The 14,275-nt window shown below is 40.6% G+C and overlaps 1 protein-coding gene across 2 annotated transcripts in view; it reads left to right on the top strand.

Moving 5' to 3' along the window:
- The window catches only part of GORASP2 (golgi reassembly stacking protein 2), a 39,890-nt gene that overhangs the window by 12,978 nt on the left and 12,637 nt on the right, over positions 1 to 14,275 (top strand). For both annotated transcript variants that reach the window (XM_004703750.2, XM_045299256.1), the window contains exons 2-6: positions 8,283 to 8,363; positions 9,511 to 9,714; positions 10,205 to 10,291; positions 11,112 to 11,242; positions 13,982 to 14,114. In XM_004703750.2, coding sequence (XP_004703807.1) covers positions 8,283 to 8,363; positions 9,511 to 9,714; positions 10,205 to 10,291; positions 11,112 to 11,242; positions 13,982 to 14,114 — 636 coding nt within the window. The remainder of the gene's footprint in view (positions 1 to 8,282; positions 8,364 to 9,510; positions 9,715 to 10,204; positions 10,292 to 11,111; positions 11,243 to 13,981; positions 14,115 to 14,275) is intronic.

The following is a 14,275-nucleotide window of genomic DNA, read 5'->3' as shown; positions in this document are numbered from 1 at the left end:
TGGTCCGATGATCAAAGAGCGAGAGACAAGAAAGGCGAGACTCACCAAGGCATTTATTCTCTGCCCTTCAGTTAATCCCACTTGTGTTTATCGGCCAGGCTGGCACAATAAACTATTTCAGTGATCAACTAGGGAGAATTTGGTAAGTGACTCTAGACTGATGTCTGTTTCCCCCTAAGCTTTGTTCTTTCTTTCTGTCAACTACAATGAAGTGGCAGTCACATCCCTTCTTTCCATTCTCTGCTTAACTAGTGGCTTGAAAATCAGATAGCCAAATTATGTCTAATAAATGTAAATGGAGTCTCCTGGGAGTGGCTATGAAGTGAGTGTTCTTGTGAAAATGAGCATCAAAGAGTTGCTTTCTGGGCTTTACATTGGTTGCTCCAAGCCCTTTGTAATTTAACCACTGTTTCTCGGGCATGGTCCTTGAGGTGAGATAGTGGGGTATTTTCTTAAACTGGGAATTATATTAAAAGGAGCACATCTTAAACCATTTTGGAATTTTAAAGTGCACATAGTATATAGCTGCATGAATTTTCGCAAACAACACACCCTTGTAATGAGCATCCCATCCCTTTCCAGTCCATGTCTACCTAACAGCCCTCCCCGCAGGCCCCTCCCTGGTGATGCAGTGGATTATAGGAACTCATGGTCAGCTGTTCGAAAGCACCAGCCCCCCACTCGGCAGGAGAAAGATACAGCTTTCTATTCCTGTCCAGGTTTACCGTCTCAGAATCCCAGAGGGGCAGTTCTGCTCCGTCCTTTCATTAGGGCTGCTGTGAGTCAGAATTAACTCCAGGGCAGTTAGAAGAGCGTAGATTATTTTGGCCCATTTTTGTGCTTTTTATAAATGCAGTTGTGTGATATGTAGCATATGTGTCTGACTTCTTTTGCCCAAATATTGCTTGTGACATATTTGTGTTATTGCCAACCTTTCATTTCGTTAATCTTACCTTATTCCATTGAGAGATTATGCCAAAATGTGTTTATTCTACTGGTGATAGGCATTTGTACTATTTTCAGTTTTTTACTATTATACAAAGGGACCCAAAAGCTATGTATTTACATTTTTTTACAAAACAACCTTATAACCTTCAAAATACTCTCCATTGCACTTAATAGATAATGTCAAATCTGTGATTTCATTCTTGGAAATATTTCTCAAACTCACCTGGATGGCCGACAGCACCTTCCTCATTTTTTTCCCCCCGCCTCTTTTGCTTCATCAAATTGCTGTCCTTTCATGCCCCTCTTCATTCACGGAAACAAAAAGAAGTCATATGGAGAGAGGTCAGGTGTGTAGGACAAGAGAGACATGCAGTTTTCTGCCAAAAACTGGCACACTGAGATGGCTGTGTGAGCAGGTGCATTGTCATGGTGGCAAAACCAGTCCCCCATCTGCCACAAATCAGGCCTTTTTTGTTACACACTGTTAAACGCAATCTTTTCAGAACCTCTAAATAGAAAGCTTGATTAACATTCTGACCTGGTGGAACAAACTCCAAATGCACTTCAAGTCAATCAAAATTTTGGCCCTTCAGGAAGCTGACAGATGTCCAGAATGAAGTTAGTCATCAATCGATATTTCACCTTTTTTGAAATGAGAAAACCACACATGCACTTGAGCTTTTCCATAGCATTGCCCTTGTGAACTGTGTTCAACATCACAACAGTTTCTGCAGCATCTTTCCCAAGCAGAAACCAAAATTTCACACCCGGATGCTGTTCTCTTAAATCGGCCACCACAAAAAAACAAAGTTCTCATGAAACTGCTTTTACAAAAAAATTCTCTGTGACCAGAGAGAACCTTCCCAGGCAATGCCACTGAGCATACTAACTCAGAGAGAGTTGCTTGATGCTCGCCTAAGTGGAAAAATGCGTACTATGAAAGCTCCACTCTGTCCAACACAGTTCTGGTTTTTGGGGGGGTACTCCCTCATAAATAGTGCTGCTATGAACAGTTAACCATTTGTTTTTCTGTAAATATGTGTGAACTCTTTTCCTCTATAATAAACCCACTGCTGTTGAGTGGATTCCAATTCATAGCAACCCGTTATTACAGGGTAGAACCACCCTCATAGGGTTTCCAAACTGTAAATCTTGTGTTAGGCTGCAGCCAGAGAACTCAGATTCCCAACCTTTTAGTTAGTGGTGGTGTGCTATAACCACTGCGCCACCAAGGATCCTGTGAATATGTGTCTACCCATTCCTCTTGGAGACTGGGTCAAAGGGCAAGTTTAACTTCAATCTTGATATTGGTAAATAGCTTACTCTATACATGTACCATGTACATTATGTACACGTACAATGCATTATACATACTAACACTATTGTCCACCTGCTTTGTTGTGGTCATTCTGATAGCAGTATTGCATATTCCTGGTGGCTTTTGAAATTTGAGTATGCTTTCCTCTGTGTTGGTACTTAAATGTCTTATGTAGTGTCTTCTAAAGCTCTCTCCCCGTTTTCCTATTGAATTCTTTTTCTTTAATAGTTTTATTGAGATGTAAATGACATACTTTCAGCCTTTTTAATGTGTTTGGGTCTCATGGGTTTTTTAATATTTGCCGCACTGTGCAGCATTCACCACTGTTTCATTCCAGAACATTATCATCACTCCAGAAGCACTTCTGTGCTCATTAGCAGTGACTCGGTACCTCCCTGACACCCAGTGCCTAACAGCCTCTCATCTACTTTGTGCCTCTCTGGATTTGCCTACTCTGGGCATGTGGGGGAAAAAAAGGGTCATCATATAATATCTGGTCATTTGTGTCTAGCTTCTTTAAGTGTTTATCTGTGCCATACAAACAGATAAATAAATAAACCCACTGCCATCCACTCGATTCTGACTCTTAGTTACCCCGTAGGGGGTTTCCAAGTGTCTTTCCTTCGATTTTGTCCCTCAGAGCAGCTGGTGGGTTTGAACCACTGACCTCATGGTGAGCAGTCCAGCACTTAGCTGACACCACCGCTAGCACTCCTTATTCATCCCATCATACCTGTCAGTACTTCATCCCATTTTGTTGACGATTAATATTTCATTGGGTGTACCACATTTTGTTTAGTCATTCATGAGTTGATAGAAAGTGGCTATTATCATTTTTTAAAATGTGAACATATGTGCACAAGTTTTTGTATGAACCATATGGTCAATTTTCTTGGCTATGTACTCAGTTGAAATATGATACTTTGTTTTTAACATTTCCGGGAAGTGCTGGTCTGTTTTCCACACCAGCTAGACCATTTTGCAATGGTCCAGCTTAATCCTGTGTAAGGGTTTCTGATTTTCTACATCACATCAACCTTCTAGTGGTATCTCATTAGAGTTTTATTGTCTTTCTTTCTTAATGATTTGCCCCATTCAAACCTACTCCTGTGGAGTTGATTCCAATTCACAGTGATCCTATATAGCGTTTCTGAGATTCTGACTCTTTGCTAGAGGCAGATTGCGTCAGCTTTCTCTCAAGTAGTGGCTGGTGGGTGAGATCCATGACCAAGCAGCTGAGCATCCCAGAGCCGGACCCAAAGTGCCACCAGGGAGTGATCCTCCAATGACTTGCAGTATTTTTGAATTTATTCTGAATATAAATCCTTTGTTGGGTATAAGGATTGTATTGTAAATTGTCTTCAGCTCTGAGGGCTACCCCTTCACTCTCTTCAGTGTTTTGAGGAACAGAAGTTCTTCATTTTAGTACAGCTCAATTGATGAACTTTTTAAGTGAATAAGGATTTTTGCATACAGTTTCAGAAATCTTTGTGGACTGGGAGATCTCAGTGAAACTCCCATGGTTTCCTCTCAAAACTTTGCTTTACTTTTGACCTTTAGATCTGCTATTCCTCTAGTAGAATTGATTTTTGAGAAGCAACCTTGTGAAAAATGATTTATCTCATCTTCCCAGCTGACTTTTTATAAACCTTAAAAAGAGGGGGAGGGGGGATGCTGGTGGTGGTATTTAATTTCATGGTTGAGAAAATAATGTATCCAGGAATTGGTTGGGTGTAAATACTTATTTACCCTCATGTGATAATTGCAGAGTTAGGACAAAAGCATAAGATTTACAGGGTTCCTGGTTACTAGTTGTTCTGCTAATTTCAAGGTCAGCAGTTCAAAACCACCAGCCATGCCTTGGGGGAGATACAGGGGATTTTCTACTCTGCTTAAGAGTTATAGCCTGGGAAAGCCTTAGGGATGCTCTACCCTGTCCTTTAGGGGCACTGAGTCAGCATCAACTTGATGGCAGTGAGCTTGGTGGTGGTTTTACCATTTGCTAGAACTTGAGTAGGCACTTTGTAAACTAGGCTGGATGAATTTTTGCAGCATTTTTCTAAAAGGTGATGGCATCATCTCTTATGTGCAGATGAAAAAACAGGCTCATCAAGGTAAAGAAACATTGCCAAGCTCACACAGCTAACAGTTGGGCAAAATCCATGGCTCAATGCCAAGTGGGTCTGACTCTATCGCTTCCTTATCTTTCTGTTTGTCCATTTTAAGAGATTCTGCAAAATCTTAATATTGAACTTTCCAATCGCACCTATTTGTTTTAGTTGCTATGTTACATGACCCAGTACTACGTGTTATATACAATCATAAACTGTCGAGCTATGATTGAGATGGATACATGCACTCTTTTCCCCCTTAGGGCAAGTTGAAGGAAACAAGGTGAATCAGCAATCAAGAGATCTCGTAGGGGACAGAGAGGACTGGAGTCGTAATCTGATGCATGAGGAGTTAGGTGCCAAGAGATTCTTGTCAGTGGATGATTATATTTCAAGAGAAACTTTTCCGTGTGGATGTTTAATTTGCCATAGCGCCAGAGAGCATTTTTTAAGGCTCCTGCTGATGTCCGAGCACTAACTAGGACTCCCTGTTGCCTTTAAATGAGCAGTTCAGCGCTTAAACACGGTGCCACCCAGACTCCCTTAAATAAATGTCGGAGGAAAATTCATTTCACGGTCCATTAGAAACAGAAAGGAAATCAATGTTTCCAGCAAATGAAAATGGAAAAATGGTTAGGGAAAGACTTGTTTACAATTATTTATTGTAGAATTCTAGTTTAGCTCCTAAGCCCCTTTTGAATTGTGGGGAGGGTGCTTGTGACAGTATTGGAAAGTTTCTGCTTCAAACAAATAAAAGGTAAAGCGTTGTGCCATGAGGGTGGCATGGTAAGAACCAGCGGACGGCAGTTCTGAGTTGATGACTTTAGAAAGCACTGTCTTTAGCCCTTTCAAAAGTTCGGGAGGCCTCAGTGAAGAAGGCTGAAATGTATCAGTAAACTAATTGGGCTCTGAATAAAAGTTGTCATTTAGGAAAGACTCAGATTTAGAGAAGTAGGTGATTAGATGTGGTCCCCCCTAGAAAACAAACACCCCTTAAGTTGGGGAGGGGCATGTTTGCTGCTCTGTGCTGCTCCTCCATTTGCCTTTTACACCTCCTGGACTGACAGACCTTCATGTATGAGGGCGCTTCAGAAACATTTGTAGTAACATTCTATTTTCATTCCATCTTCCCAGGAACCTTTTGAAGTCCCCGCCTGCAGGCATTTCAATGTTCACATTTTTTCCCTGCTAGCTGTGACTTGCTCTCTCTCACATGTCTTCTCATTATAGCTCCTCCGCCATCACTGAACTTTCTGTGTCGGCCTCTACGAAGAATGCTATTTTGGGCTCTGGACATTTGGTCTGATATGTAGACTATAAGTACCTACCTCCTTACACACAAACACACACACCATTTAAGAAAACAACATAAGTAACAAATGCTTTGGATAGTTCACTAACTTGTTTGATTTATAAAAACTATTGAGGCCCAGAGTTGCAGGAAAATTTATACAAAGTGGGGTTGAACGGTTTTAGTAAGTTAAACAGTGAACCCTTTTAGTAATAAGGAATTCATTTACTGTGACAAATGAAAATAACGTTTTAGTTCTTTAGGGGCAATGATGATGTTATTTTGCTTTAAATAATTAAAAAATGACATTAATCCAAGAAATGAGTGATTCCAAAGGACATTGTCTGACATTAGAGGGAACTATTCTAAGAACATTCTAGGTTTGTTTTGCAAACTTAAAATGATTTGTGACTGTTTAAGTAAACCAAACCAAAATCAAACCCACTGCTTCCTCTTTCTCCTGAGTGGAGGCTGGTGGATTTGAACCACCAATCTTGAGATTAGCAGCACTGTGCTTAACCTACCGTGCCACCAGGGCTTCTTACAATGTAAATAGCTACAGCTTTATGTATGAATGAATATGTACCTATTTGTATAGCTCCGTGTTAACTGCTACAATTAGTTTGAACAATTGTAGAACCTCTGCCTATGAAAGCGATGCAAACCTTTCATTTTTGGCAGTACTTAATCATATCAGGCAGAATAAAAATTTCATTAAGCATTAAAAAATATTTTATAAAAGGAAATTCAGAGTTTATTGTATTGGCCTTTTTCTTTTTGTGTGATATTACTTTTATTACTATTGCTAGCTACAAACTCACTGTGTTAAGTTGATTCTGACTCAGAGTGACCCTGATATTTTACTACATTTGAGAAATTACTGGTTCATTTTAATTAGTTTTTATTTAGAATGTTTACTTCTGAATTGTGGAAGAGCCATAACCTTAGTCATTCATCAAGTCTTTATAATTCTGGTCCCACTGTTTCTTTTCCACCTTCTTCCTGGACTGATAGTTGGGAAATATACAGACTCAAATCAAACTCGCCACCATCCAGTCAGTGCCACGGACTCAGAGCCACCCAGTAGAACAGCATAGAGCTGCCCTGGTGGGTTTCCGAGACTAGTTCTCTGCAGGAGTAGAAGCCCTGGCTTGCAGTTTCGAACTGCTGACCTTGCCCTGCGTGGTCTATCACCACACCGCTGCCTGGGCTCCTGGGAAGTACACAGTGCGCTGCAAAAATGTGTGTGTGTGTGTGTGTGTGTGTGTGTGTGTGTGTGTGTGTGTTTCACTTTTAATTCCATTTTTCTAACTTTCTGAAGGCTCCTTGGACTTTTGTGTTTCTTCTCTGCCACTGTGTTAGCTTGTGGTTCCAAAGGCCTGCCCCAGGCTGGTTTGTTTGTTTTTGTTTCACCTGTGAATGAAAAATCTGTGAATGAAAAAAGTCAGAGAGAGATCCTTTCAGAATCAAGTGAGACCCATGGACACTCAACAAACACTCATTAATAAAAAATGCTACACGTAATTGCAGGACTCTTGGGGGTATTTCCTGAATCCATCCACAGACCCAAGTTTTAGACTCCCCTAGATTAGAGGATTTCTGGGGCAGTGCTAAATTTTCCAGATCTGTAACCTTAGACCTCTGTCCCACACTGCCCTGGTCCTGCTTAGACGCAGCCCTCTTCAAATGCCTGCCTTTGCCTTTTTATTCCTATTCTTTCTTCACCTTTCAAATGTCCTTCCGTGTTCCTTATCCATCTTCACTTGAATGTTCTTTCTTCAAAGCACAACGGGAAAGGCCTTGGATCAGAATTAATCTTCTTCCTAGAACTTGGTACAATGATTCGAGCTCAGTGTCCTCTGTGTTTCCTTCTTCTTCACGCTGCTCCCTTGGTTGCAAATTTCTTGGGGTCAGTTGACTAGTTCCTCTGTCACTTGTAGCGGAATAGTGTCATGCCAGGTGTGGGTATGGAATAAATGCTCACTACATTAATTTGAATTTGTCACTCAGTTGTCATGGTTCATTGTCTGCTGTGTCATGTGCTTAGAGCCCTGGCGGCACCCTGGTGAAGGTTTTGGCTACTAACCGATAAGTCATCAGTGGGACCCACCAGCCTCTCCTTGGAAAAAAGATGTGACAGTCTGCTTCCATCCAGATTTACAGCCCTGGGAGCCCAATGGGAACAGGCCTGCTCTGCCCTATAGGAAGCTACAAGCCCCTTGACAGCAGTGGGGTATAGAAGGACGCCTTCCATCCAAAAAAGAAAAGAAAAGTGATGTGAAATGGAACCATAAAAGGAAAACCTACCTCTGGGGAGATGAACGACAGGAATGAGTACCATTTAGGGAGCATTTTCTGAGGGACAGACGAAGAGAAATGAGAAAAGAATCTGTCCCTGTATTTCATTATATAAGTCGTTTCTTTTCCTTGAGAAAAGAATCTGTACCTGTATTTCATTATATAAGCTGTTTCTCTCCTTGAGAAAAGAATCTGTCCCTGTATTTCATTATATAAGCCGTTTCTCTCCCTTGAGAAGAAATCACCAGGTAAATTTAGTTTTAAAATTTCAGTTAAGCTTTTCGTTTTTCATATTTGACGATCTTGGTTTTTACAGGTACAAGAAAATTCACCAGGACATCGAGCTGGACTGGAGCCGTTCTTTGATTTTATTGTTTCTATTAATGGTTCAAGATTAGTAAGTTCATCCTTTTATAGTTTGACCTCTAGTATTTTGTAATCGTTTAGAAATGGAATTTTTAAAATATATCTGGGATTGATGTTTATTAATAAAAAAACAAAGTTGTTTTTTTAAGTGCTTTTGTTGAATGCCCACGGAGAGTGATTTGGTGAAAATGCAAGTTACAGAATACCATAGAGTATATTGTCCTTTTTGTGCAAACAATGACATGTTATTAAGCATATTGCTTTAGTGTACAGCAAGTCTGAAGGACTCAGACTCCAGAGAATATCTTGGGAGGGCAGGGTCATGGGAGTGTTTTCATTTAAATGTTAAATATTTAAGTCTTGTAAGCAGGAAGGCAGAATTAAGATTAAAATGTTTGTTAAAAGATGTAAGACTTGTGTAGGTCATTAATAAATTGATTAGGAAAGCGACATTTGTAAATAACGTCATTTTTCTTGAAACTAAGTTCTGTGGTATATGGATGATTTTACTTGAATCATAAGATATGTGCTCCAAAAATGTAGAATTAGAATTCCTTTTTTTAAATGGCTTTTAGTGTGCTCATAATAAAGTCCCATAAGAAGGAAATTATATAATCACAGTGAAGAAAATTCTTATAATAGAAACTCTTGGATTGATTTAGTTTTTCAAAATAACTTTGATATTTTAGTTCTAATTTAATAGTATTTCCCACATAATGGTGTTTATTCATTTATGTAATGAAATGTTTGGCATATTTCTTCCACTTGTTTTCCTTCCAGTTTCTAATTACATAATAAAATAAATATTTAGGAGGGAGGCCCAAATCAAACTTCAACCCTGGCAAACAAACCAAAGCCACCTTAGAATTGCTAGTTAGCTATGTGACTGAGGTGTTTTGTGTGTCAGCCTGAATCACTCCTAATGGCACTGGGTTGCAAATCCCATCACCTGAAGTTAGCTCAATAAAAAAGCCAGTTTGAAGTTGTTGCTAACATAGGAACTGTTTTTAATTTATTGACATGCTTATATTTTCATGAACATTTGAATGTTGATGAAGCCTTTTTGATAGCTGATAAACAATTATGTTTCACTTCTTGCCTACTATTTTATTTGTGTTATTAATACTAGTATTATATAGTACTTAAGCTAAAATTAGTTTATTTTTGTGTGTTCACAGAATAAAGACAATGATACACTTAAGGATCTGCTGAAAGCAAACGTTGAAAAACCTGTGAAAATGCTGATCTACAGCAGCAAAACACTGGAGCTGAGAGAGACCTCAGTTACACCAAGTAACATGTGGGGCGGCCAGGGCTTGCTGGGCGTGAGCATTCGCTTCTGCAGCTTCGATGGAGCTAACGAAAATGTTTGGCACGTGATGGTAAGTGTCGACTATGAGCTGTTTGTTCTTGCTTAAGACAATGAGAAACGTCTTTTATTGGTGCTTTTCTTTAGTTTGAGAAGATTATAAGTTTTTAAAAATTATTAAAGTATTATTATTTGTTTCTGTTTCTGATTATCAGTATACATTGCCTTTGCAATGAGTTAAAAAGCAAAATTTTGAGGAGCAGATACGAGGGGGTTTCAAAATGCTTGTAAGAAAACCCCATTGTATTTCCCTTCAGTTTTCCCACAAACATGTGGAAGCTCCCTAGTATATAATTGAAGCAAATATAATTTATACATTAGAATGCATGTCAAAGCAGTGATCTACAGAAGCATGTCAAATATTTATTTAAATAATCCTAATTTTTGCTTGGGAGTTTTATTTTAAATATATTCTATAATGTCTAACATCTCTAAAAGACAAGGGTTTGGAATTTTATTCTTACCACGTACCCTAAACTTGAGGTGTACTTCTGTCATCCTAGGAAGTGGAACCTAATTCTCCTGCGGCCCTAGCAGGTCTCAGACCTCACAGTGATTATATCATCGGAGCAGATACGATCATAAATGAGGTAATTAGCTGATTAGTAATAAGAAAACTTAGAATAGTATTTTCTCACTGATGTTTAAGTGCCAAAGGACTTTGCAATCAATGTTGAAATTTAGATCTTTGCTAATAAAGACAGCTGATGCTTCAGGGTGGTAAGTGGAACATCTGGGAGTTGTCTCAGGCATGGCTGTGAGGGAAAGCACACAGCGGGGTGATGTACAGAGACCTGTTCTCTAACTCAAGTCTGAGTCAGAGTCTCCTTTTCATCATTGATTTCAACTTCCTTTTGCTTTTCAAGGTAACGAGTTGTTTCGACTCCTTGGACCCCCGTGGGGTGGGCTTCACTGTATTTTCCACAGACACAGGCCTCCAGGTGTTTGTTTCAAAGTGCAGCCCTGTGGTGTGGCCCACCCTGGCACGCTTCAACCAGTCACACCACATTAGTCACCTCCCTCTCCTTTCCAGTAGCTAATGAAGTATACATTGCTAAATCAAAAATGGGAGGAAAAAATAAGATGCCCAATAACTAGGTACTAATCTTGGAGAATAAAAGTAGAATATGTTGGATTTGAACTTGGATTAGAAGAGCTCTAAGAATACTGATTAGATCTTATTCCTGAGTTGGTCTGGACACCTTGCACCTAGATGGTAGCTCACTGAATTCAACTTTTCCTGGTGTATCAATATTAAGGAATCATTCTTGTTTCTGGACCAGGGCCCAGAAAATCAGTTCTTGTTCTTTTTAACTGACCAGGTGAGTCTGATAATAGCCAGGTTTGAGACGCACTGCTTTAAAATTCAGTAACATTTAAAAAAATACTTTCCCTCTGATACTTTTGTAGTCCGAAGATCTTTTCAGCCTTATTGAAACCCATGAAGCAAAACCATTGAAACTTTATGTATACAACACAGACACGGATAACTGTCGAGAAGTGATAATCACGCCGAATTCTGCATGGGGCGGAGAAGGCAGGTAAGGTCATTTTTGAGGCTAAGGTTTGATTACTTAACTTACTAATCAGATGTGTTATAAAACACTATTAGGTTTAGTTCAAGAACCTCTAGAGAAAAGGAGAAAGCTGGCGTAGAACATTCAAACCAACAAGTCATTTTTCAAACTACACATCTTAGAGAGCCTGAGATATATACTGTAGTCCTTGTCTTTATTGCTTTAACAGCTAACCGTTGCCACCTTTTCCCCCGCCAGAATTCATAGAGCATAGGCCACCTTAAAACACAAATTCAGTCTGTTCCAACTCAGGGTGAGCCTGTGGGACAGAGTAGAACTGCATCTGGGTTGTTTCCGAGGCTGTATGTCTTCATGGGAGGAGAAAGCCTCATCTTTCTCGGGAGGAGTGGCAGGTGGTTTTAAACTGCTGGTGCTGTCATTAGGAGCCCAATGTATAACCCACTACGCCACCAGGGCTTGCCAGCATAAGCCAGAGTTAAAGGAAAACCTAGGATTTGGAGGCCTTTCTACATGAGTTGTAAAAGTTGCAATTTTTGCTGAGAAAAAGATGGCTTAGTTGATGTAAGCAGATAAAGCTTCCCTTTGACCAAAATATCTTTACCCATGCTGCAAAGTTTCTCAACTCAGCATATTTCACTGCCAGAATCCTAACTTTATAGTTGAGAAGAGTGGGCTCCAGGTGTTAGCCGAGAAACCACCTTTTCTAGAGAAGACTTGCTCATTATCATCTACTGTCCCGGTTTGTCAACACCCAGAAAGAAGCGCTCCTGGCTTTCACGAGTGATGAACTCTGGAGGGACTTCACATTAACTAAAGAAGCTGGCTAGTACTTCCCTAGAATGGCAGTTTTTCATTTACAGTTGGAAAATGCCGACTCTTGAGGAGACGGTGCTGGTCAGATTAGTGCCACAAGATTGCCTGGCACACATGGAGTCTGAAAACAAGGAGAGGCTGGGAGTGGTGAAGTCCAATAGCAAACAACATTTCTCTTCCTTGATTTTTATTGAAGTTGATTAAGCATTTTGTTCTTTGGGACCTTTTTCGTTTTTCCTTCTTTTATTTTGAAGACCCAGTGTTGATTATATCTTTCCTGTGGAAAACTTTTCTTTTTTTCTTTTTGATACATTTAATGCATTAACTGGCCATTTGATTAACCTAATACAGACCATTTTTCCTGAAGCCGCCCTCTGACCATGCATTTGGCATCTATAAGGAGGCTTCAGAAAATTCATGGAAAGATGGAGCTGAAAGATAATGGAAATGTCCCGTAAACTTTTTTGAATTCTCTCAGATGTACCCTGATTTTTGTTCTTCCCCCAGAGGCTGGCCACTTTTCGTTTATTACACTATATTTCCCTCCGTTTCATTAGTGGGGTCTCTAAGTTTGGACAGGGTCTTGCTGTTGCCTCAAGTACCTTCTCTAGCACCCCTTACTTTGGCTAATAAACACCCTGTTTTGAAATGCAGCTCGCTCTGAAAGGATGTCCTTAAGGTAGTATAAATGATTGAATCCAATTTTCTTCCTCTAAACGTACCTGATACACACCACTGGAGGAATTGCAATTTTGGCGATAGGAAAGTAAGGGGAGACAGACTAAGTAGTCTCAAAGTATGAAGCAGCATGATGCAAATCGGGGGTGGGTAAGGAGGACCTGAAACTGGCCACTGTCCCAGCTTTGGTGGCAGGGATGCCCATAAAGGTCATGGACGTTTGGCAGAGGAAAGACACACAGAGGAGTACACCGTCCACTAGAACGTGTCAGGGAGTCTGGCAAATAAGACCAGCCCTGAAGGAATCGTAAGTTGGAACTAATTGCCTGCAGAACACATCCCAGTCAGGAATTTGGGTATTCTGTGGGCTCTGAGGCTATGGCATTTTATCAGGAGAAAGTTCTTTGGTTCTAAATAGTAGAAACCAGCTATTACTGTCAAAAGCAGAAATGAATTTCTTGATATGGACTAACTCATAAAATCAAACAGCTGACAAACCAGGCTCCGGGGTTTCTATCACCAGGCCTGGTCCACAATTTCATCATTATTCCACTGAGGTGATGAAGCCATTTTTGGTTTTCTGACACACCCACGTTTTGCCACCCTGGGCAAGAGAGGTTAGGTTGGTGGGCCTGTCTCTGGTCTTGAGCCTCTTCCTTGGTTTGAACAGGCCAGGTACCCATGTCGACAGCCCCACAGCACTGCACGCAGCCGCAGAGAAGTTATTTCCCCGAGGGAGGAGGGAGAAAGGGGCATTGGCAGGCCTGCAGACTAAGGGAAGAGGTAGGACAGTCACATCTTTCTTACAAAGATGCTTTTTGGTGGCAGTAAGAGGCTGAATTAAACGTGGAATCTGGATTAAACAAATGTGGCTCCTTTGTTTCAAGTTCTGCTTAAAACTATGACGAAAATCAATGACATCATCAAATACAAGTGAAGAGGCTGTCTGTCATTCATTCAGTAGTGATTAAGCACCTCCTACATTCCCTGATCAGTCAGTATATAAAGCCAGGTCTGTGCCCTCCAGGAACGTGGATTGTATTGGGGACACAGACAATGAGCCAAGAACTCTGCAGTATGTCCGATAACTCTGTGAATGCTTGATGGGAGGTAAAGGAGAACAAGGACAGTGTTCAGGGGAGACCTCGGATTGGGTGGCATTGTTTACAGTGATGGACTTGTGTTCTCTATCTCCCGAAAATGCAAGCTGTGATTTGTAACAGTGTCTTTAAGAACACAATATTTTTATAGCCTAGGATGCGGCATTGGATATGGCTATTTGCATCGAATACCCACCCGCCCATTTGAAGAAGGAAAGAAAATTTCTCTTCCGGGACAAATGACTGGCACACCTATTACTCCTCTTAAAGACGGGTTCACGGAGGTAAGACCCCATTCCTCCTGGGGTCTGTGCTTACGCTTCCACTCAAGTCAGCCATGTCTGTGCTTGGTATTGTCGCTCTTTGAGTTTGGGCAGATGATGAGTGGAGTATGGGGCATGCTGCCCTTGGGATCTACAGCTGGAAGTTAAATATAGGAATCTGT

Source organism: Echinops telfairi, unplaced genomic scaffold (assembly GCF_000313985.2).
Source record: "Echinops telfairi isolate 266 unplaced genomic scaffold, ASM31398v2 ScPeMD7_4;HRSCAF=17, whole genome shotgun sequence".
Taxonomy (NCBI): domain Eukaryota; kingdom Metazoa; phylum Chordata; class Mammalia; order Afrosoricida; family Tenrecidae; genus Echinops; species Echinops telfairi.
The sequence above is the reverse complement of the archived record's forward strand: the minus strand, read 5'-3'. Positions and strand labels throughout refer to the sequence as shown.